Genomic DNA, 23,423 nt, shown 5'->3' on the forward strand with positions numbered 1-23,423 from the left:
TTATTGTGGAATCCTTAATAAACAACATGTGAAGAGGCAAATCTCACGTTGCTCATATGCGACTAGAATAATAATATTTACTCTTATATTAGATAGATTATTCAAGTCTCAAACTAATGTATTTATTATGTATTTAGATTAAAGAGGTCAATCAAAGAGTTTTTATGATTGTTATGTCTTTTAGATATAAAAAATAGAAGATATTTATTTAACTAATGATGTTTAATGGTTAATAAGTAACTAATGAAAATTGATATTTAATAAAAATAAAAATATTAAAGTTGATGCGAGGTATTTAATAAAATGAGAGAGAAAATAACGTGAGGTGATTACTATTAGTGGGTGTAATGTGAGGAAAGAGGTAAGAAGATTTTACTGGACACTATAAATAGAAAATTAAGTATTTTTAATTCAATAAAATTTCTTTTAGATACTTAAATAATTGGGACAATATGACATATAGTAATAGATAGTTATTATCGTGTTGATATGATTAAGATAGTATATATATCTCATATCAAAGAAAAAATATAAGGCAATATATGTTATTCCTATTAGAGTGTTCTTCAATTTGTGAGAGCTTTTATTTTACTTTTTGTTATTAAAAAAAAGAAAAATCATAACTTCCGTGAGGAAAGAAAAGAGATTTGAATAGGGAGTTAATTCATAATTTACCTCTTTGTCCCTCGGTTTTAGCTTTCCAACCCTTCTACTCCACAGAAATTACACGGCAAGTTCCAGGCACAACAAAAGTCTTTAGAAATATAAAAATGATAGGGGTTTATTGAGAAATTTACCATTTTATGGTCCCTCGTTGTTTCATTTAGGCTCTTCGACCCTCTATTCAAAGATAATTACGCAAAATTAAGGGGGTTTATTCATAAATGTTCCCTTCTTCCTTAACGTTATGGTCTTTTTAGCGCTCTAACCCTTATATTCCATAAAATTATGCATCAAAGTCGGGCCTCGGGCAAAACGCTGTTATCGCCCGTCCCCAACCTCGCCCGAAACGTCTTCATCGTCGGCCCTTTTGTTCTTGTGGAACCCTAAAACACCCTCAAATCTCTCTCTCTCTCTTCGATTTCAGCGCTGATAAGGAGCCGATTCCAATCCCACCGCCCTTCGATTCGTTGGTTCTCCTCCGAGATCCCGCCGGTACCGAGGTTCGCAGCTCTCTTCCCCCTTTATTGATCCGAGATCCTTTCTTACCCAAAAAGAAATAAGAATTATTCTTGGTGACCTGATCCATCTCTGTGATCTGGATGCTTGTTCTTGACGTGTCATTTTAGGCGATATGTTTCCCTTCTTGATCTACATTGGATAGAAAACCTCGAGACTGGAACCAATTTTGTTTCTTTTTTCTCGTCTTTCGTACTAATTGCTGATCTGGAATAGTTCAAGTTAGAAGAACGAACTTGGAGCAGTGCAATTCATCTGTTGGCTTCTTTGCAGGAGGTCGGGATCTGTCGGATCTCAACAGGAGCCTCTATTGAGGTTCCAATCGTTGAAGGTACCGATCGGCTTGGATATTTGCTTGTTCCTAGATCTAGTGGCCCAGTGCCGGTTCAATGATCCTAGGTTTCGATGAAGTATTGTATCGAGGCTGGAACAAATTGTTATTCTTGAAAAAAATTATGTTCTGTCTTAATAAGGCTGTTTAGTTTATCAAAAGGATGTATGTTCACACCAGTTGTTTACCTTATCTTTCTCTCCTTATACCTTGTTTTTTGCATGATTCCTGTCTTGTTAGACTGCTCGTGTATGTGGCAAGCATGGAGCAGATGCTAAGTTTGCTGTCGACTGAATCTTATTTTTATTATTATTCTTGATGGTTCCAATAAGGCTATTTGTTCATAAGAAGGAGATATGTTCATTACCAGTTGTTTTCCTTATCTTTCTCTCACTGTATCTTGTTGTTTGCATGATTCTCTCTTGTTAGATTTGCTCACGTATGTGCTGTACATGGAGCAGATGCTAAGTTTGCTGTCCGCTGGATCATATTTTTCATATGATTCTTGATGGTTCCAATAAGGCTATTTGTTTATAAAAAGGATATATGTTCATAACAGTTGTTTGCCTTATCTTTCTCACATTATACCTTGTTTGCTTGATTTCTGTCTCGTTAGACTTGCTCATGTATTTTTCTGTCCACTGGATCTTGTTTTTTGTATCATTCTTGATGGTTCATTTGCAAGTCTGTCTGCCTGTATCTAACTTGTAATTTCGTGGTTCCTGCTTATTCAAGCCTGGACTTTTTCCCCCTGAAATTGAAGTCTGTATCATCTGACCATCTCGAAGCCTATAAGCTAATGCTGATATGAGTTCCCAAAACTCTCAGCTCTATCAGTTCATCCAGTTATCCATCCAGGTTTCAGAAATCATAGATGACTAAGGGTTATTTCACTGGCCTTTGGTCCCTCACAGTTGTGATTTATCTTTTCTTATTTATGGATAAACTGTTGCCTCCATTTCTTTCTCTTGTTTCCAAGTTCATTTGAGGCAGTGATGAGACCAATGAAGTCCAGGGGAAAGAAGATCAAGAATATCATTTAATGAGCTATATATGGTAGGCTTAACAAACAACACAGCAACAAGAGATTGGAGATTAGTGTTGGTTCCCTATGCAGCTTAGAACCCTGGTTAAAATGTAGTGGAATTATAGCTTTGAGGTGGATTATGGTATAATTACATGAAATATTTCTTGATTTTTTCTTGTCAGATTCCAGACTTGGAGCATATTGTTTCTTTTCATCTCTGAACATGCAATTAGCCTTGGAAATTCCTCTCTCCCTCTCTTGACCTCAGCTCCATCTATTCTTTGCTTGGGTATCAGCTCTGGTCCTTTCTTGTTTTACATGCATTTCTTTTGCATTCTTGGACCTCTTGGTGACATATTAGAGATGTGTAACAGAAACTTCATGTCTTCCATGTCCTATGTACTTTGCTGTTTCATTTTCAAGGTTTTTGATACTTTGACAAAGCTGTTCTTTTTCCTATTATATTATTTTTTTAGTTCTTCAAATAAATATTTGGACTTCTTTATGCTTCTTTTTGTTTTGTTGAATCAGTGTTTTCTTTTACTATTTAAGCTGAAACTGATGTGTTTTTAATCCATGTCTACTCAGAAATTAACACAATGAATTCGCAACAAGGCAGGCCATCTGCCAATGGATATAACCATCGTAGAGTTGATACAGTGACAGGTTCAAGGATGGACAGTAAGATGCAATCAAGAAAGTCAGCCTTCCCTAGTTTTGGTAATGCCTGTTAAGATGAGATGTTGTACTTGTTAAATCCTTTGTCTTATGAAGCTTTTTGGCACAGGCTCATCAAATGGGATCAAGGCAGGAAGGGTTACTAGCCCATCACGGGATCGACTAACATATGTTTTGACATGTCTTGTTGGTCATCGCGTGGAAGTTCATGTGAAAAATGGTTCTATAATCTCGGGGATCTTTCATGCAACAAATGCTGATAAAGATTTTGGTATGTACCCATACTTTGTTTGTGCATGATTGTACCACAAGTTCTAGTACCAGTCATATGGTTATGTTTTTATCCCTCCCTTCCCTATTCTTGTGATTTGTGTAATTCAGTATCTTGATAATAAAAATATATCTTCCATTGACTCTGTTTCCTGTCTATTTTGCATGATTAATAAGTGTTTGGAATTGGTTGCAGAAATTGTTTTGAAAATGGCTCAAGTCGTTAATGATGGTTCAGTCAGAGAGCAGAAGTCTGTCCATGATACTATCAAAACACCTCAGCCAATGATCATACCTGCACGAGAACTTGTCCAAGTTCTTGCAAAGGTTTATCTTACTTTGTTTTTATATTCTTTTAGGTTTTAAATTAAATTGGCTTGCTATTGGAGTTGTGTTACTCATTAATTGCAAGAATTCAATTATCAGATACCAGGTTAGTGGTAGACCCTGTATGGCAAAATGTGTTCTGTCATGCCATTCCATGCCAGCCCAGCACCCATCTCATCCATGCTAATGATTTCTTTTTCTCGTAAGCTGCTATGATTCTTGCTGTTGAGTATTGCACCAAATTGTGGGCGTACAAATGACATGCACTTCCATGAGCGGTTTTCCTCTCACAGTAGCATGTGCACCATGCAATGCATAAATCACGTCCGGAAATTTGATGCTTGAGTGACTGTTACTTTGACCATATGCATTTGCATAGCTGGTTAATACTCGAATGACTTGTCCATCTTTTACTTATTTTGTTATACTCTGAAATATTCCTGTGTCTTTATTCTAGTTCTTATATGGTGCATATGATACTTTTCCCCTTTTTACTTTTCTCTCATCATATCAGGATGTGTCACTAAGTAGTGATGAATTTACCAGTGGGCATGCACGTGAGAAGAGAAAAGACCTCATGATAGATTCTGTTATTTCTCATTCTCATCATATGGAGATGGAGAGACAGCTGGCACCATGGATGCCTGATGAAGATGATCCTGATTGTCCTGAACTGGACAATATATTTGATGGAACATTGGATAGGTAGCTGAAGTGACATCAACTTTTTTATTTTGCATATTATGGTATTTCCAGGTTAACTAGCTGTATCCCATTAGTATCATGTATTTTTGTTCATATTTCTTGCATCTTACTTTGGGTTCATTCTTTTACTGCCTTGCAACACACTTTTGATTCATATATCCTTCAAAACTTATTTCAAAACTCCTTGTTACATTTCTTATATCAATTGCAGTTTTACTCGTTACATTTCTTATATCAATTGCAGTTTTACTCGTTACATTTCTTATATCAATTGCAGTTTCTTATTGTCGGGATAATGAATAATTAATATTATAGATATCCAAATTATTCTTGCAAGAGCTCTAGGTATTCTTTTTACTGTCACTATCCAAATTAGCCTTGAAACTGCTAATTAGCTTTTTCTGTCACTAAGTTGATAGTGTTTTCTTCATTGATGTGTTTTATAATTCTCTAAATTAGGAACTGGGATCAGTTTGAAACAAATGAGACTTTGTTTGGAGTTAAGAGTACCTTTAATGAGGAACTATATACTACTAAGCTTGAAAGAGGTCCCCAAATGAAAGAGCTTGAAAGAGCAGCTTCAAGAATAGCTAGAGAAATAGAGGGAGAGGAAACCCATGATTTTCATCTAGCTGAGGTGACTCTTTTTTTTTTTCTTAATTATGCTGATACCTTCTAAATGGCTGCTATTCTGAAATTGTGTTCACTTATTTTAATGCTTTATGTAACAGGAAAGAGGCTTTTATTCACATGATGATTTTGGCCTTGACGAGGAGAGCAAATATTCAGCTGTACGTAGGGAAGCCAATGATAGTGGATTTAGAGAAAAAAAGAAAAGTGGTAATGAAGCACAGGCATCATACGTTGAAACTCAAGCTACCAGTTCATCAGTGGTAATCACAACATTTTTCCCTTTTCTATTTTGCTGATATGAATAGTTTTAAGCTCAGCCATACTGTTTGTTCTGGATATTTTTTAGTATACAGCTATCAGAATTCCTTGTTTTTTTGTCCTTAGCTGCGGGTTAAAAATCAGACCTACGGCCTATCTCTTCTCAGAATAATCTTGTAATGATTGAACTCAACTTGGATGAAAAGGTTACGAGTTTCTGACATTAGTAATCTCCTCACTGGATATCTGATTGATTACATGGTTGCCATTTCATGTTTGATTCATAATGGGCAGTCTTCAAACAAAGAAACAAATCTTGTTATTTCTGATTTTAGTTTTGTGATTGATTTGTTCACAATGTGTAGAAATTAAGTACATATCTAACCATGTCTAGTACTAACAATGTAAGAACTACAGTATAGTTAAAGCACTACTATGATTTTCTTGTTAATTTCTTTTGGTTCTTTAAATCATGGTTCGTCTTATCGGTCTGTACCAATGTATTGATCGACCATCGGTATGGTATGTACCGAACTATACTGACCTATTGATACAATACAGTGAGGTATATCAACAAACCGTTATGTACCGCCCATACCGGACAGTACACAGTGGCATGACAAACCTTGCTTTAAATGAGATAAAGGTATTTAACTTTATACCATATATCTATTGGGACTCATGTTCCATAATTCTTGTTCTATAGCTCTACTTGAACTAAATTTGAATGCTAAGTTATTGAAAGTTGAAACTATTTGGATTTGATTTGTAGCATACAAGATAAAAGCCACAATGACTCTACCAATCTTTTAGAGCAATTTGACAAATATCAAGACTAGGAAAATGATTGACAATAGTTTGACTAGTAAAATGATTTCACAATATGTCATGTTGATTACATGAAATGTTATCAACAAATATAACTTGTAGAATATCGCATTTGTTATTTGCATTATCCAAAAAACAATGCACAAACTATAAAAATCTGGTCCATCTTCTTTGTTCAGGCTTCTGATAATTAACATGAGGGGAATTATTCTTTTATCTATATGTTGGTTTTTGTGTTCATAAATCGTGCAGGATGAGGAGATGGATTTGCACTTTCTTGCTGATAAGGATTTAGGTCTCTCTTCTGTTAATCATAATACTGAGCTAATGTCCAATTCTATTTCATGGAGTTCCCCATCCTTGGATGTTGATATCAGGTTTGTTCCCCTGTTAGGTCATTTGATTCTGTACTTGAGTTTTCAAAATAAAATTGTTATAATGGGTGCATGAGAGATTGTTCATATTGGTCATCAATGGATTTTGTCATAATTTGTTGATTTGATGACTATGATGTATCTAGGCTGGATGCAAACCAGATTAAAGATCAAGTTGGCAAGGAGTGTATGGTGAGTTTTTCTATTATCAATAGTTCATGCAACTTCTAAGCCCCTTTGTTTGGTTCTGACATGATTCTCTTCTGCAGGCTATTCAGGAGTCTCAAGCATCAGATGGTCAGTATATGAGATTGTTTCTGAAATGCTATGATTTTTAACTTCATTGAATATCTTGGCATTCTCATCTTGTTTAGTATTTATTTTCTTAAATTTGAAATTGTTTATGCTTCAGTTTTTTTTTTCTTTGAGAGTATTGATAATTATTTCTAATCTCATATTTTCTTCTGTTGTTTATGATGGAGGTTTCAGTAGTACATACACAACTTGCACCAACATTCTTATCTTTTCTGAATGTGTCCAAGTTTCTTGGACCACTGGAGCTTCCACTAGTTTAATACAAGTTGATGCCACTGAGAAAATATTTTATTTGTACACGATTTGCCAAATTATGTGTTTTGCTCCACCTTTCGGAGTTTGACCTTTGTCTTCTTATAAACATTCTACATGTCGCAGATAAGCATCTATCAACAGAATCAGAGGGGTTATCTTTAAGTGCCACTTTGTCTGATCCTTCATCTTGCAATCAAGGAAATATAATTACTGAACCTTCAGATTCTCCGGTACTTGGCAAATTACCTGCTGCTTCCAAACCTATTGATCCCCCTATACGACTTGGTGGTTCTGCGGAACATGCATGTGCTGACTCAGCATTAAGTCATCCTTGTTTATCACCGAGCTCTTCTTGTGGATCATTATCTTCAGATAAATCAACACTTAACCCAAATGCTAAGGTGATTTGCTGGTGGAAGTGATCTTCTTCTTTTTTTTCTCTGCTTAGACTTTGCCTAGGCTAGTTCATTTGGTTTCATTTTTTCCTTTAATATTTCAGCCTAGTTACCTCTGCTTTTATGATTCAGGAATTTAAGCTCAATCCGAATGCTAAGAGTTTTACCCCATTATCTTCTATGAGGCTGCATACAGCAGTATCTGATGGATCAATTTATTACCCCAGTAATGCAACTGCTGTTCCACATATGCATGGTCTGCCTATAGGTGTGGGGGTAAGTTCCTGATTTTTTTTCTCTGTTTTTCCATTTGTGTATTGTGCTCTTATTTTTTATAAATCAGTTTTGTGTAGATTATGTGATTGGCCTTTACTTAATTTCTTTCCCTTTTATGAATCCTTTTCCTGTTATGTAGTCATTATTTTTGTTATATCCTTTTTACCTATGAAGCTTAGAATAATGAGAATTTGATATTGTCTCAGTAATTTTTTGTCTTTTTCTTCTCTTTTCAATTGACTTGAGTGTCATTTAGTTCATGCATGTGTAGAGTCATTACATGTTATTTTCAGAATGTGATTTAAGCTATGCTAGACTACTAAATATGTTTGATGGCCTCTTCTTTGTTCTAAGACTAGATAATTCATTACCATTACAAATATAGATTGTGCGTGTGAGTGATGTACTATAAGATCTTGTTTTATTTCTTCATATGGAGGAAAATTTAGATTGGTATCACTGTCTGCCATCAGTGTCCGACTCATTACCTATCTTGTGTTTTTTCTTATTTTAAGCTCTCTGGGAAACTTAATCCTTCCATAAGTCCTTCCATTAGGACTCAAATCCTTCCATAAGTACTATAAGTCGCCTCATTTTTTTTAATTTAATCCTTCCATTAGGACTCAAACCCTTGACCCCAACACTGTACATCGTTTGCCCTAACTACAAGGATGTCTTCTCAAAGACACCTCATAAATTTTGATCCAGTTATATAACATCTAGCATTTAGTTGGTAGTGAACCAGATAAGAACATATCAGATGTGCACATATCTTTGTTATCATTGACGGTTACTGAATTTTCAAAAAGGAAATATTGCCATTGATGTGAACTTGTTTGTGATCTGTTTTGTGCTCCACCTTTTTCCGCTTCTATTCTGATCCTATTTTATCCTTGTTATCATTTTTTCAATGTCTTGTGCTCACATTTTTATAGGTTGGTCCATCATTTGGCCATCAGCCTGTTCTTTACAATCCTCAGGCTGCACCAATGCAATCATCCCAGGCATATGTCCACCCTAGTGGACCAATGGTGTGCAAATTTTCCTATATTTACTTATTTTTGCCAACAAAGAAGAGTCTTTTTCAGATATGTCCATCTGTTGTGCAAGATAGTGGTTGTTTAGTCTTTTTATCATCGTTTGCAGTATGGACAGCAGATGATTGTTGGGCAGCCTCCACAATTTTATTATGTGCAGAGCTATCCACCCGTAAGTTAATCTGTTTATCCATTTTAACTTTTGATCCGGCGTTCTATTCTAAAGCATGTTAGAGGATCTGTTATAGTGTCTTTTACTGCGCATTTAGATTGTTAGTTCTGTTTATGAAAATATGCTGTTTGGAGACCAATATTCATTTTCTTGTAAATAGTTGTAAATATAGATTCTTCCATGAACCGAGTTCTTCACATGGTTTTCTACTTGCATAAACTAATTTAAAAATAAAAGGAAAGAATAGAGGGGGATATGAAACTGCTTCAGACATATGATGAATCTTGACTATGAAAATTTGGCACTTTTTTTTATTTCTGACAAGAAAATGTTTAGGCTATGCCTACATGAAATTTCTAGTTAGCTACAGAAAAATGTTTTGTGTTCTATAATTCTTTTAGATTCTACTAATCTGTTTGAGTGAATGTATGTTTTTACACCGTTGAAGATAAATTATGTCTTGTAGTTTGTTTTCTACACTCAATTCTGTATTTATATATTTCTGGCTGAGACTTATAAAATCTGTTGTTTACTAAATTAAAATCTATGATAAATGCTACAGATTGTCATAATTTAATATCTTATGACAATCTGATCAGGCATACATTAATATCTTATGTAGGCCTTGTAATAAATGACTAAAACCTGAGACATCCTTCAAGCCAAAATAAATGTGGATTCTGCTGTATAACTCAAAAGTAGTTATCGTTTATTCAGTGGTAAATAAATATTTGTAACTGAATGTTGGAAATTAGACAATTTAAGGTAGTCGGAACCTTCCCATCCATCATGATACTAAGTAGAAGCATGAATCTGCAATCAAGCCAGAAACATGGAACCTTTGGTGGTTTAAACTGAAGTATGCTAATTGGTCTAATAGTTAATAGCGATAAACATGGAACCATCTTGCTTTACCTTTGGTGTCATCTTGATTTACCCTTGTCTTTGTTATTATTTTTAAGCAGACTTTCCATACTTCTTTTTACTTTGGTGACCTGATAAGATGACAAAATTACATGTCAATACAAGCATATGAAAATGGATGCAATGTTACATCGATCATGCTTTCATAACCCAAGTTATTATATACCATTTACTACTGATATACAAAGAAAACATTGGTGTTGTCAACAGTTGGAACATCAAAATCATGTCTTTTATTACCCGCAATAGTGTATTACTCCTGCATCTCCTTTTGTCCCCTACGCTGACTTTGCTTTCCATTTTAACCTGCAGGAAATGCCACAGAAAGGCAGAAAATTCTAGTACATGATTTGACCTCAAGCGATTTCAATGGCCTGTAATCTGCGATCACTGAAGAATCGGCGAAAGAACAATTGCTGGCGTGTCGGTGAAGATTGCCGGGATGGGAGTTGATTGACTTCATCAATCTCGAGAAACGTTTTATGATAACTTTTCATGATTGTAAATCCCTACAGATCACATTTGTTCACAAGACTTGGACAAGAAGTTTGGATGTCAAACTGCTTCAGAGGCAGATCAACTAGATCTTCTCTGTAACAATACCTGCTGCTTTGTTTTTGAGGATCACTGGTTTGTAAGTGCTGATCCAAATAAACCGAGCAACAAAAACCAAAAACCTACCTTGGAGATTCATTTGATTGGGCTTGGTCACCAGCTGAGTGAGTAGTAGATATCACACTTGGTTTTCTGTGTTAATGCTTATCGGATGAGATTTTCTCATGCACGCATCCGAATGATGATTGAAACGACGTCGTGGTAGTATGTGTGCCTTACACAAGTCATCGGAGCCACAACTACATTATATGCGTGTTTGTGTTGGATATATATATATTACCCGACTTATTCAATGTTATTAGATTTCACATTCGAGTTAATATAACAGTGACTTATATCTTGTTTAATGTAGAACTCATGCAAGGAATCATTGAATGATTACATAGGTTAATTATATATTATTTTTTATAGTTTGTTATCTTTAACATCTCAGTATCGACATCTCTATAGTTATGAAAAATAAAATATTTAAATCTATTTATCCTAAAGTTTTATCAACGAAAATATGAAAACAAAGAAAAAAGGTGATGACGATAGTATCGGTGGTGGTGGATGGTAGTGTCGCTAGGAGTCGCAAGTGGTTGTTGTAGATGAAAAGAGTGACGATAGAGGTGAGGATCACTATACATCTACGTTGACATCGACGTCGACGTAGTTGCCAAGCAACCCTTTTGTTGCTTTGCATTTACGTCGACGCTTCATCGTTATAGAATCGAAGTTTACTGTCGAAGCCATCATGGAGATCCATTGCATATCGAAGCAGGACTTGGAGATGTGTACCCCCCTTACCGGTGTCGATGTTGTGCCCCATCCTCGACACCCTTGTCATCGCCCTCCGCCTCCTCTCCCCTGTCGCCACAATCTTTACAGCTTCCTCTCTATCGAATATTACCGTTCCATCATCGGGTCAAAGAAGCCCCTCATTGTCGCTCTCGTGGACCTCCTCAGTGCCCCCAACGCATCCACTAGGTCCATCAAGGACGCACTCAATGCCCTCTTCGGCCTTGACCTCTACTCACTCAATCGCACAACCCTCGTCGAGCTGGGTGTCGTGTTGCCCTCTTCATGCTGGTGGTAAAAAATGGGAGGAAGGGGGTGGTGGAGGACGTGACGATAGTGATTGCCCATGTGACAAGAGCATAGAAGCGTTCCAAGAGTGGACGACGTCAGTGTCCTAGTTGATGGAGGGAGCGAGAGGGCAAGGAAAACTATTACGATTGTACTACTGAACCTGGTAAAGAGCAACGAAGACAAGGTAGTGGGGAACATCAAGGAGGTGGATGAGGTAGAGGCAACCATGAGGGCTCTGGTGGACAATGAGAGTCAAGTGAACACAAGGAGGAAAAGCAAAGTAAAGGTACTACTTAAGGTTCTAGAGAGGGCGAGAGACCCAACTATACGATCTTATATGAATTTTTAGTGCTATGTAGTTGCTTTGCATTTGCCACCATTAATATCGTCCACAACCACTAAGTGAAATATTAGATTTTTTTTTACCTTTTATTTACATGTTTCCATTGATAAAACCAACAATGTTAGTAAATAGACTTAAATGTTTTAGTTTCATAACTACATAAATGTCAACATAATTTTTTAAAATGAAATAACTGAAGTGTTAACGATAACTATAAGGGATAATATGTAATTAGCTTTATAGTAGAACCACAGTTGATCAACATGTTCGATTAACAAGAACTCAAACTGCTTCAAAAGAACCGAAGCAAAGCAGATAGACTAGCACATCAAACTCACTGATAAATCAAGAACTGTCAGCATAGATATCAACTGCCAGGAGAGAGATAGAGAGAGAGTAAGAGCTGTAACCCAGGAACAACAAATTAAACTTGCTCCGAATTGCTTTCATTCAACCATTTAGGCCACCAGCCTTCGTATTATGGAATACCAAACAGGAAAGAAACATCTACGAGATTCAAAATTATAAAATGGATTGGATTCCTTAAAAAGCCTATATATGTATATGGGGGGAGAGAGAGAGAGAGAGAGAGAGAGAGAGAGAGAGAGAGTAACGAATCTCATGGCACCTACAATGACGAATCTGAAAGGCTCCGGTGATTAGAGAGGCGACTCTGAAAGGCTCATATCTTCACCTCGCGAACATCATTTTGTCCAAATGCAGTGCCACATCCAGGGCACCTGCGATGACGGATCTCCAGATTCCTCTGGATGCACGGATAGCAAAATAGATGGAAGCACTTGGTGATCACAACCTGAGAAGAAAAAAAAGAGCAAGAGAGAGAGGTTATACTCGAGAAAGAAAATGAAACATTCGACTGTTGAATCAAGTTGAGGTAACATGTATTGTGAAATCTTCTATATTGAACTGATCTTACTTTTCAAACATCTCAGAAGCAATATTCATTTGTTTAAATTTATAAGAGAAACAAGCTGAATAATGAACTTTTAGACATGAAAAGTGCCATACAAAACTCCCAGAATAATAAAAATCTGTTACCTCCTTTGGTCTGTCAAAACATACACCACATTTGAGAATTGCCTTGCACTCCTTGATCTCATCTTGAAGTTTCTGGATCGTAACTTCTTCACTCTCAGAACTCATTTCCATGACTTCATTTTTTACCTCAGCAAGTTCTTCCTCTAGCTTTTTCTTCTCATTTCTGGGTTCAGATTCATATATTGAAAACCAGGAGCAATAGAGCATCAGCTGTTAGAAGTAGAGCAATATATCACTAATTTAATTCAGTAGATCAGCACCTTTCTCTCTCTAGTTCCACTTTCAACTCAGCAATCTTTTTCTCATTCCGTTCGTATTCTTTCTCAAATGAATTAATGGTTGATCTGAGCCACTTCAACTCTTTCTCGGCATCAACCAACTCCAGCTTAGTTTTCTCCAGGTTGATGTTAATGTGCCTATTTTCCATGGAAGCTTTAACAGCTTGTGTAACATGTAACTTCATCTGTATGATTCACTCGGTTAACAACCTATTTGCTTGAAAACAAGTGAAAATTCTCATGAAAATAACAAAAGAAGAAAAAAAGTACGAAAGCGAAAAAAAAAAAAAAGAGAACCTGTTCTTCACTATGAGCAACTTTTGTCTTTAAGAACTCTAATGAGCTGTTCACTTGCTGGAGCTGCTTCGACATGGCTTGCTTTTCAGAAAGAAGAGAGCTATGAGTTTGCTTCATCTTCACACTATCAGAAACTAGCTGGCATACATCAGATATAACAATGATGAGCAAACAATTAATAATTCTTTTGTATATTGTAGATAGAGCAACAAATCTTCCAGATGTCATAACTGAATGGGAAAAAAAAACATTAGGCAAACTGTCAATCTGATTTACACAAGAAATCAAAAGTAGGAAGCAATGTTAATGTTCATGACTCACAAAGAGAAATCACAGTTCTCATTATTTCATTAACTTCATATAATGACTCACAATTTCCCTTTCTGTACACAGACAAGTTTTCTGGTCTAGCAGATAGTTCAATTCATGAGCAATATCATTGGAGACTAAAATGCATAACCTCAATGCTTATAATACTTTTGAGACAATTTCTTTTAAATGATGAACAATGGCTGATATATTGTTCTAATTTGGTCACAAGATCTGACATTAAACATAGACAAGGGTTATTGAATATTCATATTAATTTTTGCAATGACAAGACAATGACAAGATCATGGCAGAACCTTGATATTGTAGGCATCTCTATCAGCAACCAGTTGAAGCAAATGTTGGTTCTGTGTCTGCATATCTTCGTATGCTTGACCAATTGTCTGTTTGGGAAATGGGATAACAAACATTTAAATATATAAATAACCAAAATATACTGAAAAGAAAAGCACACAGAAAGACCGGGAACTTGACCTCTATTTCAGAAATATAAGCCTCTGCTTCTGCATCTTTTATTCTTATGGCCTCTTGAAGCTCTAAGACATCTCTGAGCAACAAAAATAAATCAGAATAAAAGAGCATATCAACATATTACTTAGAAGGCTGAACCTAGTGCCCTCTTGTCAATGTTAGGTCTGAGGAAGACCAAGTAACGAGTCCTTAGCCCTGATACCAGAGAGGCCATTTTCAAATGTTGAACCAGGGCCACTCAGGCCGCAAAGAGCAACCTTAATGTGACACCAAGGCTCATTCACTTTCTTGTCCTACATATTGCTTCCTTAATCACTATAATCTAACTGAATTTTACATAACTACCAAGTATGGCTACAAAAAGCAACAACAAACTTTTCAACATGACAAATTATTCATTAAAAAACAACAAAAAACTTATATCTGATTGCTTAGCCCTGCAAAGCAAATTTTCACATTACGTGACATTAATAAGCAGCAATGAACTCTTCAGCGTGGCAAACTTATTCGTGAACAAATAACAATAGGTTTATGTCCCAACTATTTAGCCCCAAAATATATATTTTCACAATTATACAACATCAATATTAAAACTTCTCAACATAAATGAAATCCATCCAAAAAATAAAGCAATAAACCACAAAAAAAACTTAGGCAGAAAATAAAGGTAAAAATCATTTAAGGATGACAGAAATAAAGAATTCAAATACGTTAAGAAGGGATTAATATGAGAGTTATGCTGGACCATGGCAGATATCAAACCTCTCAGAAGCATCTAACTTGGCCCTTAATTCTGGAATTCCAGCTTCAGCAGTAGAAAGTCTTTGCTGGCAAGTTGCCTCAGCATCATTTGCTGCTTTCACTCGTAACTCAAGGCTGTGATCTGCTAAAGTAGCTTTCAACAGATCAGCTTGTATATGAGCTCTGTGTTCTGATTCCTTGATTTCAACAATTGTTCTGTGCAGAATCAGAAGTTCAAATCCTTTAAATCTTTTGTCAAAGATCAAACTAAAATAGTTAGTTGAGTAATCATCAGAATACCCCTGATAGGACTAAGGCTTGTTATTGCATGAGAATACAGTGAACAACACACTAGCTAAACAATAAGAGCTATCTCAAGCATAATATATTTCAGAATGCACTTAATATTGCATATAAAATCATAACATTGAAAAACAACTTCATGCTTTAAAATGGATAACATATGAGAACATATATACCAATGTTAAACAATACGTGACAAACAAACTTCAGAACTATCAAAAGGAGTATTTTACAATTATCAAATTGACAAGTTATGTTGACGAACCTTTTACATATATAGTTCATGCACATGTCAAGCCTTATATAAGAAACAATGTGACTTTTAATCAAGTATCAGTACTAGTATGTAAACATATTTTTAAATCTTAAATATCAAATGTCAAACAATTATGTTACAAGCAAACTTCAAAATTATCAAAAGGGGTACTTTACTATATTCTAATTGACAGGTGTTACATGTTGATGAATCTTTTTGCAAGAATAATTCAAGCACCTACAAATCCTTCTAAAAAAAGAAATGGACTTCCAAGCAACATGTGTCAACCATGTCATCCTATGCCAATCAGCACATACCATGTAAGCACAATTTCAGCATGCAGCCATGCCAAGGAAATGCTGATACAACACTAGCTACCACAAATCCCTTGGAGGGCAAACAGATCCTGTGTCAATCCATGCTATTATGTTCTGGGACATGGACAATGCTGGTAAACTGCAAGGTTTGCTTTTAGCATTTATTATCACCAGCATGAGCAATGATCAAGAAGATCAATAGGTCTATAAGGAAATGTTAGCTTCCAAAGCAAAAAAAGAAATTAATATTAAAAAATATTGTTATAAGACTACTAGAAAAGGAGGGCAATATATAGAGCAGACAATTTAGGAATGAACTCTGATATGTGTAAAAATGGTGTGCTTAGACTTTGCACATACCTGGTATCGAGACATTCCTGTCCATGCATATCCATGATAAATTGCAACTCCTGCTTTTCCTTTTCCAGTTTATCAACCTGCAGTTTATTTTATTCAGCAGTAAAAACCATGTGTAAATTTGAACATAATCATCCAACTATTTGCTTTGTTGCTATGGTTGATCAAGTAACAAAATTAAACCTTAATTTATAATGAAAATTAATAAGCATGTTATAGATAAACATACCAGTGCTTTGAGGGATTTAATCTCAACCATTTCTTCCGCATATTTATCAGATAGGACTTTGTGTTCACTAATCTAAAAACATTGAAGACGTTAATAATACAATCAAAAGAGAAACATATTAATCTTGTCAAAAATAAAATTATAGAAGAGTTACAATTGACAATTACAGAAACTAGACTCAAAGATAAAAATAATCTAGAACACAAAAAATAAGTCAAAAAGTGTAGCAAAAATAGAAGAGATTTAGCTTCTCAAACATCATTGACCAATAATTAGTCGTAAAATTTATAAAGTCTCTGATCCCTATGTGGCATGTTCAAATTAGCTATTCTAAAACACATTTTTTTCTGGCAAATTACAGAAACATATCTGTATGTGAAAAAAAAAATTTCAAGTTATGTTAGAAGCAAGAGATGTATGAAAGACCCAAGGATCATGTATGTTCTCTAACTTGGTGGGTTTAATGCTCTAACAAAAGGCATAAACAACCATATCAATGAAATTTTAAACTTTAATCAGCAACAAAATCATTATGGAACCTTAAAATCTACTTTCCAGAAAAATGTAGCAATGAGATATTATACTCAAGTCATAAACACATAGGAATAGAAACTAGGAAATAATAGTTAAGCAATAATTTAGAAATCCATTTTACAATTGGAATGTTGATGCTCAAATTGTTTCCAAAATAAATACGGAGAGGATGTAGATAGCTAAAAACATGTCACAATAGACTGGAGATTATTGTCAAACCAAATGGCATATCAGAACACAGAGAGCAAGATTTGGCCAATACCCTTCTATTTAACAGAGGTCTCAAAGAATCAGCTTCTTTACGTAGTGCAAGTGCTTCGGAAGCTGCCAATTTTGACCTATTTAATTGGCTTTCCATCATCTCCATTTCTTTAGTTAATGCTGATGCCATGACATTAATTTCGTCCTTGATGTCTTTTCTACCTGAAACAGCAATAGCTTAGGTACATCTTTAAAAGATTATGCATATTCTTAAATAAGAAAAGCTTTTGACCTAAATCCTGTTCAGCTTCTTCAAGTTTACTTTCAAGATCATTTTTTTCAACAACAAACTTTTGAATCTGAAGCTCAAGTTCTGCAATCTTTGCCTCATAATTGCTAACAGAAATCTTAATAGCATCAGCTGAGTCTGCTTTAAGATTTAATTCATTCTCCTTTGGAAGATAGTTGTTCCTGTCAACCTGAATATATATATCTTATAAGATAATTAACAATTAATCACAAAAATAACCACAAAAACACAATGTTACCTGCAAGGATTCAATCAGACCCTTGTACCGTACAAGTTCTGCATTCAGATGCTGGAGTTGATCATTTAGTAAAGTGTAGGGTTTTGATGTGACAACATAATTTTCATCCTTCAGTTGGCTCTACATTAACAAAAAAAGGTTCAGAGTTAAGTGTAATTTAGGACACAAACATCAAGACTAATCTAATCAGCAACGTAAAAAGCATTAAGAAAACTTCAGTATTCAAGAATAATACTTGAAGATCATCCAATTGCTTTGAGAGAATCAAGAAATCTTCCTGGGCTTCCTGAAGTTCCAAAAGACGGCTAGCTGCCAATGTCTGCCATTTTTTGGGAAAGAAAATAAGGGAGATAACTGCATCATAATGAATAATAAATTATCCCTGAAGAACAAATATTAAGCCAAATGCAAGCTTTCATTTCACCTTAGCCTCCTCAATTGAGTCTTTCAGATCCTTCAATCCCATGGTTCTATCTGCAGATTTATCTGGTGAACTGCTTCCATTTGCAGCATTTGCAATTGAAGCATGTGTCGTAGATGCTCCATGCTTATGCATCTGTAAAATTGCCAACTTGCGTCGACTTTCCTCGAGTTCTGCCATACTCTCCTCTAATTCACCTTTATCATTAAAAAACTTTTTTCAGCTCATAAAGAAAAAAAAAATGACAGAAGTAGCAAAGAAACTAAGCATAAATATCCCACTTCCTCGTAAGACTGCAAAGCCCTGACATTTTGTACACATACTGTATTTAATCCAAGGAACCAAATCTCGAGCACCCACCCCCACATTGGTCCCATATTGAACCATACAATATCATATCCATATGGCACACTGTGATATCTCATTAAAAAATGACTATCTATTGAATTGTCTGTATGCTTTGGTACAGTATATTGCAAGATACTGAATGATGGGACTCGTTATATGGTATGGTCAGTTTCAAATTAAATCTTGTAAATCCAGAGGTCAGCTAAAGCTTGATTAGTAGAATTAGTACAAAAAGAACATGGCTTGACTTTTCATCACTACTAGTGTAACCTCCACAAAGCATAATTAAATTACTTATTTCGCCAAGCATTGTTAAAAGTATCATCTCTCTCTCTCCTCGAATGATCTTCCACATTCTAGTAATTATTGGTCATCCTAAATTTGACACTATTCTGTCCACCAACCCCAAATTTGCCAACATCCCACTTGCCACCACCAACACCATTTCATATATTGTCCCTCTTCTAATTGCCACCTTCACCTCAGTGTGTGCAATGCCATTGTCATGATCTACACTAACTCTCACCTTCATTCACTTCCCTATTTCATTTTATGTCTCATCATCATTCACCTCCGACCCTCCACCCACCAATCAACATCATCTCATACATTGTCCCTCTTCTTATTGCCATTTCCACACCTGTGTTTGCTTCGTGACGTTCAAGGATCTCCACTAACTCCATCCTTGACTCACTTCCCTAATCCATTTTGCCTCTTATCATACGTTTATTTTGTCATGTACATATCATTGCCATCACTCCTGCTATATCATGCTACACAAACCCTACCTCCTGCATTGCAAATGATGCGCTAACAATTCCACCACTATCTTCTCATCTAAATAGCTGGAAGATCTCATTACCAGCCTCATTTTTCAATAGTCATCATAAGCTCTCCTTTTTTACTATAGTTTCTTCTACTTATTGAACAGGGCTTCAGAGACTAGGACATGGCAAGCACAACCAATTAAATTATTCTTTCTTCAACACCAACTAATCTGTTATGAAAATTGGAACAGGCATCAAATGAATTTCCTGTTGTAGTATATGTTTGAAAATCAACAGTCATAAACACAAGCTGTTTGTTTTTTTTACTATGGCAAGAACTAGTTATGTTAGAACATGTGTAAGTCTCTTGCCAATTTAAGCTTCACATGAAAAAAGAATTCCATGTATTGGAGAATTAGAAGGTAGACCTTCTTAGGAAATAAATGTGGGCTATTAACAGTTAGTATAGAAAAATGAAACAGCAGTTTAGAAAACAGACTTCTAATATATGAAGATTTTATAGAGCAAAAGGTAAAACTTCATTCCAGTACCTGAAAGGCGTTTTATCTCAGATTGTGTTGTTGAAAGGCTTTCTTTGTAAGTGTTTATTTCTTCTGTAAATTGTTTGTGCTTCTCCAAGAGAATATCGGCAGATTGATGCATGTTGTTAATGACCTCTCTCAAAGATTCATCAAACTTCTGGATTTGAACAATAGCATCTATAGGCCATCATAGTGCAGAAAAACACACTAAATGCCCAACCAAATAAAAAAGGTATACAGCAAACTGTAATCAGAACACAACAAGCTAAATATGCTTCAATTCTAACCTTCTGGAGCTAGTTTCCCATGTAAAGCAAAAGATAGGCATTCATTTTTATCTCGTCGAGAAGTGATTGTCTCCAGAACATATTTCATCAGATCAATGGTGGCTGCATGGCGTGAAGCAAGTGCTTCTTGAACAAAATTCACAGATAAACTTCCACTTATTTTTACCACAGATCCTGCTCTTATAAGCCTGCAGAGAAATGTTTCTTCCGGGGGACATGATACAAGGGCATCTGGAAAAAAATTGAAAGGATCAAGCTACCACAACATAAATTTCAACAGCATAAGTGCTAGATGACAATGTCATTTCATTTATAATAAAAGAGTAAACCTCAAGAAACAACCTTTGCAGTGATCTTCATGGTCCAATGATTGTAAGTAATGCAGGTCACCACCAGCTCGTATGCCAAGCAGGATCAAATCATCAACTAACTATGATTTTGTCAGGAGTTGCAAAGAAATATGTGAAATCAGGAAAAGGACAAGTGAGAACATTATATCAAAATACGAATTAGTGCAGTCACAAGATAACCTGATTCCACATCCTGTTAACAGTCATCAAAGACTTATCATAAGAACTTTGTCTCTCCCTCAACTCTTTGAACTTCCCTTCCAGTGTGTGCATTTCAGCTTTTTGGGCCTCCAGCTGCTGAACAAGCCTTTGATTCTGGTATTGCAGGACTGCAGCATCCACCTGGACACAGAAAATTCAAAGATGCTTCCCAATCACTAAACAAATAGTTAATGCTACAGTATGTCCTAAATGATGAACCCAGTGCACGTGGCTCCCACCAATGTGAGCCTTGGTGAGGATCAATGTACATAATCCCTATATTCTCAAAAAAGAATCACTATCAGCCACCTCATTGAGCCAAGACATGAATTAAAACAGTAAAGAAGAATGTTAGTATAGATCACCAGCTATGATGAGTACAATAATTGTGGCAGTCCACATTGAAATTCTCACTCAAGGAAACTTACTCGCACATTAATTTATGTCACAAGGGAAGTCATGACTGATATAACAGAAATGTCTATATTTTGCCACCAAGTATATCCTTCTCTGCTTCAAATTTCAATCTTTCTATATGCCAAGTCAAGCAACTCTAAACCACAGTTCCTATTTTTTCTGAACTAATGATGCAAAATCTTCAGAATTCAAGATCAGGCCATATCAATCTTGCTTTTAAACTATCCCAGATGTAAAACTTTCTCTAGTTATCTAATGTCACTCCGAATAATTCTCGAGCAGTTTAACCCAAAAAATTCATGAAGACAGAGCTTTGCTATTGAATTTCTGATGCTCAATTTGCATTTCCATCCAGTCAAAGGAGGATTCAAAATAATTGTATTAGTTGTGGTACACCCATTAGTAATTTTAGACAAGATTGCACCAGAATCAGTATGGTTCATATGATCAATCATATATGAATTTCATTGTCACAGCACAAGGTCACAAAAACCTTCATAAGTGAAACTAGAAAAATTTTCACATTAAGTTTGAACAATAATTGATCAAGAATGGAATAAAAAAAAATAAGAAAAATTTGGACCATCAACAACAAAAACAACTTCTAAAATGGAATTTTAAGGCCTTAAGATTTAGTTAAATGGACATATAACCTAAGTGGCCTTTTCTAAAAAAAACCTAAACGTTGAAGGAAAAAAAGCCTGAAATTAAGTAAAATCATTAAAAAAAATAGTCAAGAACAAGCAAGCAAAACCCAATCTTCGTTGAAACCTAAATTACATCAAACACTTCCATCGAGCTGCAGTCTGCCGGCAAACAAGGCACCACACGTGAGGTCACATATATGGTTGCAACTAAACCCATTCAAAGCAATTATAATCATCATAGAATAAAGCAATCAAGGATTTCAGCTAAAAATGAAAGAAAATTAGAAGGGCACAACCTTGGACATGGTTCAAGTCAGATTCAAGCATAATAACCACACATACAACAGTGGAAACCGGAAAAAGGAAAGTACAGGTGAAAAAGTAGATTGCTACACCCTAAAGATAGCAATTTCCTCGAAAAATACAACCAGGGCAAGAAGGCCAGAGACAACTGAAACGCAAGAAACAACCCTTAGAAGGAATAGCGCGAGGTACCTGTTGCCTGGTGATGGCGGAAGCCGGAGATCCCTCGTCGCCGCCGCCGAAACCGAGGCCGGCCGGTGCATCCTCTTCCATGGTTGCCGGATTGCCGCTCCCGGTCACTCCGCAAGGCTACAAGAGTCGGTGAGCGAAGGGTCTCCCCGTTTGGGCGAACCCGAACCCGTATGCATCCCCGTTTATTAAGCGCTAATCTTTGGCACAAATCTCAAGGCATCCCTAACTGCTCAGATCGCCACGAGTTCCCGAAACTCCATCGCCGGGGCAAATTGGGTTGATTATATATTATACATGATAGTTAGACGTCCAAAAAATTTATATTAAAATTATATAATTATAAAAAATAATTAATCTTATTTATCTTAACGTCGTTGATTTTATCGACGGAAGATATGATAGCACATGCATGAATGACACAAAAATGATAAGTAAAATTGTAATTTTAATAATGATGGTATCGTGATTGACAATTGTAATAGTGGTCAACGAGAACGACGTGATGGTTGGTCTTGTCGATGTCGATCAGAACATCGATAACGAGATTAAAGAGGAGGCAGAGCAGTAAGGTATTTGCATTGGTGTCGCATCGCTCTACCTCCTCTTCTTCCTCTGATGTTACTTTGTATCCACGTCGACACTAAAAGAGGTAGGTGAGGCATTTGCGTTGTCGACGACGAGGAGGAAGGAGGAAGAGGGGGCAAGTGAGGCAAAGCGGTACAACGTCAAAGGAGGAAAAGGATGGAGGTGAGACATTTACAACGGTGTTGCGTCACTCTACCTCGTCTTGCTCTTATAGCATCGTTCTACATTTGCTAACTAATTGGATAAGATCTCATCGTAGACCCTCTGCTTTCGCCTATAAAAGGACAAGATCTGGGTTGAGGGGGTGTTGATGACACGTATAGACGCATCTCTCCGTTGAGGAATTCAGTTATTCTCCTCGACTCTCTCCCCAAATCCATCAATTTGTGATCCTGTGAAAGGATAGGAAGAGATCTGTGTGATCCTGTG

The 23,423-nt window shown here is 35.9% G+C and overlaps 2 protein-coding genes across 6 annotated transcripts; one reads left to right on the forward strand and one right to left on the reverse strand.

Annotated features, from left to right (window-relative positions):
* The first annotated feature begins 967 nt into the window (after positions 1-967).
* On the forward strand, positions 968-10,677 carry LOC135614440 (polyadenylate-binding protein-interacting protein 3-like). Of its 3 annotated transcripts, XM_065111818.1 has the most exons (16): positions 968-1,163; positions 1,453-1,510; positions 3,126-3,257; positions 3,325-3,486; positions 3,682-3,812; positions 4,327-4,517; positions 4,977-5,154; positions 5,249-5,410; positions 6,489-6,613; positions 6,757-6,802; positions 6,880-6,907; positions 7,304-7,581; positions 7,708-7,851; positions 8,787-8,882; positions 8,998-9,060; positions 10,297-10,677. In XM_065111818.1, the coding sequence occupies exons 3-16, from the start codon at positions 3,137-3,139 to the stop codon at positions 10,324-10,326; spliced, it is 1,755 nt and encodes a 584-aa protein (XP_064967890.1). In that variant the 5' UTR covers positions 968-1,163; positions 1,453-1,510; positions 3,126-3,136; the 3' UTR covers positions 10,327-10,677. The 3 variants fall into 3 exon arrangements, with proteins under 3 accessions (XP_064967890.1, XP_064967891.1, XP_064967892.1); XM_065111819.1 differs by lacking the exon at positions 1,453-1,510; XM_065111820.1 differs by lacking the exons at positions 968-1,163; positions 1,453-1,510 and adding an exon at positions 2,808-2,826.
* A 1,760-nt stretch (positions 10,678-12,437) lies between these two features.
* LOC103987110 (E3 ubiquitin-protein ligase BRE1-like 2) lies at positions 12,438-22,568 on the reverse strand. Of its 3 annotated transcripts, XM_009405313.3 has the most exons (19): positions 22,410-22,568; positions 20,830-20,991; positions 20,642-20,729; positions 20,300-20,530; positions 20,022-20,189; positions 18,359-18,552; positions 18,170-18,253; positions 17,935-18,054; positions 17,679-17,865; positions 17,448-17,608; positions 16,652-16,723; positions 16,426-16,502; positions 15,211-15,405; positions 14,452-14,524; positions 14,274-14,360; positions 13,648-13,785; positions 13,333-13,535; positions 13,073-13,235; positions 12,438-12,827 (listed from the first exon to the last, which is right to left on the reverse strand). In XM_009405313.3, exons 1-19 carry the CDS (start codon positions 22,488-22,490, stop codon positions 12,696-12,698), a joined length of 2,616 nt encoding a protein of 871 aa, XP_009403588.2. In that variant the 5' UTR covers positions 22,491-22,568; the 3' UTR covers positions 12,438-12,695. The 3 variants fall into 3 exon arrangements, with proteins under 3 accessions (XP_009403588.2, XP_064967894.1, XP_064967893.1); XM_065111822.1 differs by lacking the exon at positions 22,410-22,568 and having other exon boundaries at positions 20,642-20,725; positions 20,830-20,965; XM_065111821.1 differs by lacking the exons at positions 12,438-12,827; positions 13,073-13,235 and having other exon boundaries at positions 13,344-13,560.
* Positions 22,569-23,423: the final 855 nt, after the last annotated feature.

The sequence above is a fragment of the Musa acuminata genome, chromosome BXJ2-6 (assembly GCF_036884655.1).
Source record: "Musa acuminata AAA Group cultivar baxijiao chromosome BXJ2-6, Cavendish_Baxijiao_AAA, whole genome shotgun sequence".
Taxonomy (NCBI): Eukaryota; Viridiplantae; Streptophyta; class Magnoliopsida; order Zingiberales; family Musaceae; genus Musa; species Musa acuminata.

Coding starts and splice junctions, on each gene's coding strand:
- LOC135614440 (XM_065111818.1), top strand. CDS start 3,137: ATGAATTCGCAACAAGGCAGGCCATCTGCCAATGGATATAACCATCGT. Junction 3,258..3,324: donor GTCAGCCTTCCCTAGTTTTG/GTAATGCCTGTT, acceptor TTTTTGGCACAG/GCTCATCAAATGGGATCAAG. Junction 6,908..7,303: donor GGAGTCTCAAGCATCAGATG/GTCAGTATATGA, acceptor TACATGTCGCAG/ATAAGCATCTATCAACAGAA.
- LOC103987110 (XM_009405313.3), bottom strand. CDS start 22,490: ATGGAAGAGGATGCACCGGCCGGCCTCGGTTTCGGCGGCGGCGACGAG. Junction 18,254..18,358: donor ACTCAATTGAGGAGGCTAAG/GTGAAATGAAAG, acceptor AAAAAATGGCAG/ACATTGGCAGCTAGCCGTCT. Junction 16,724..17,447: donor GACCTCTGTTAAATAGAAGG/GTATTGGCCAAA, acceptor CAATGTTTTTAG/ATTAGTGAACACAAAGTCCT.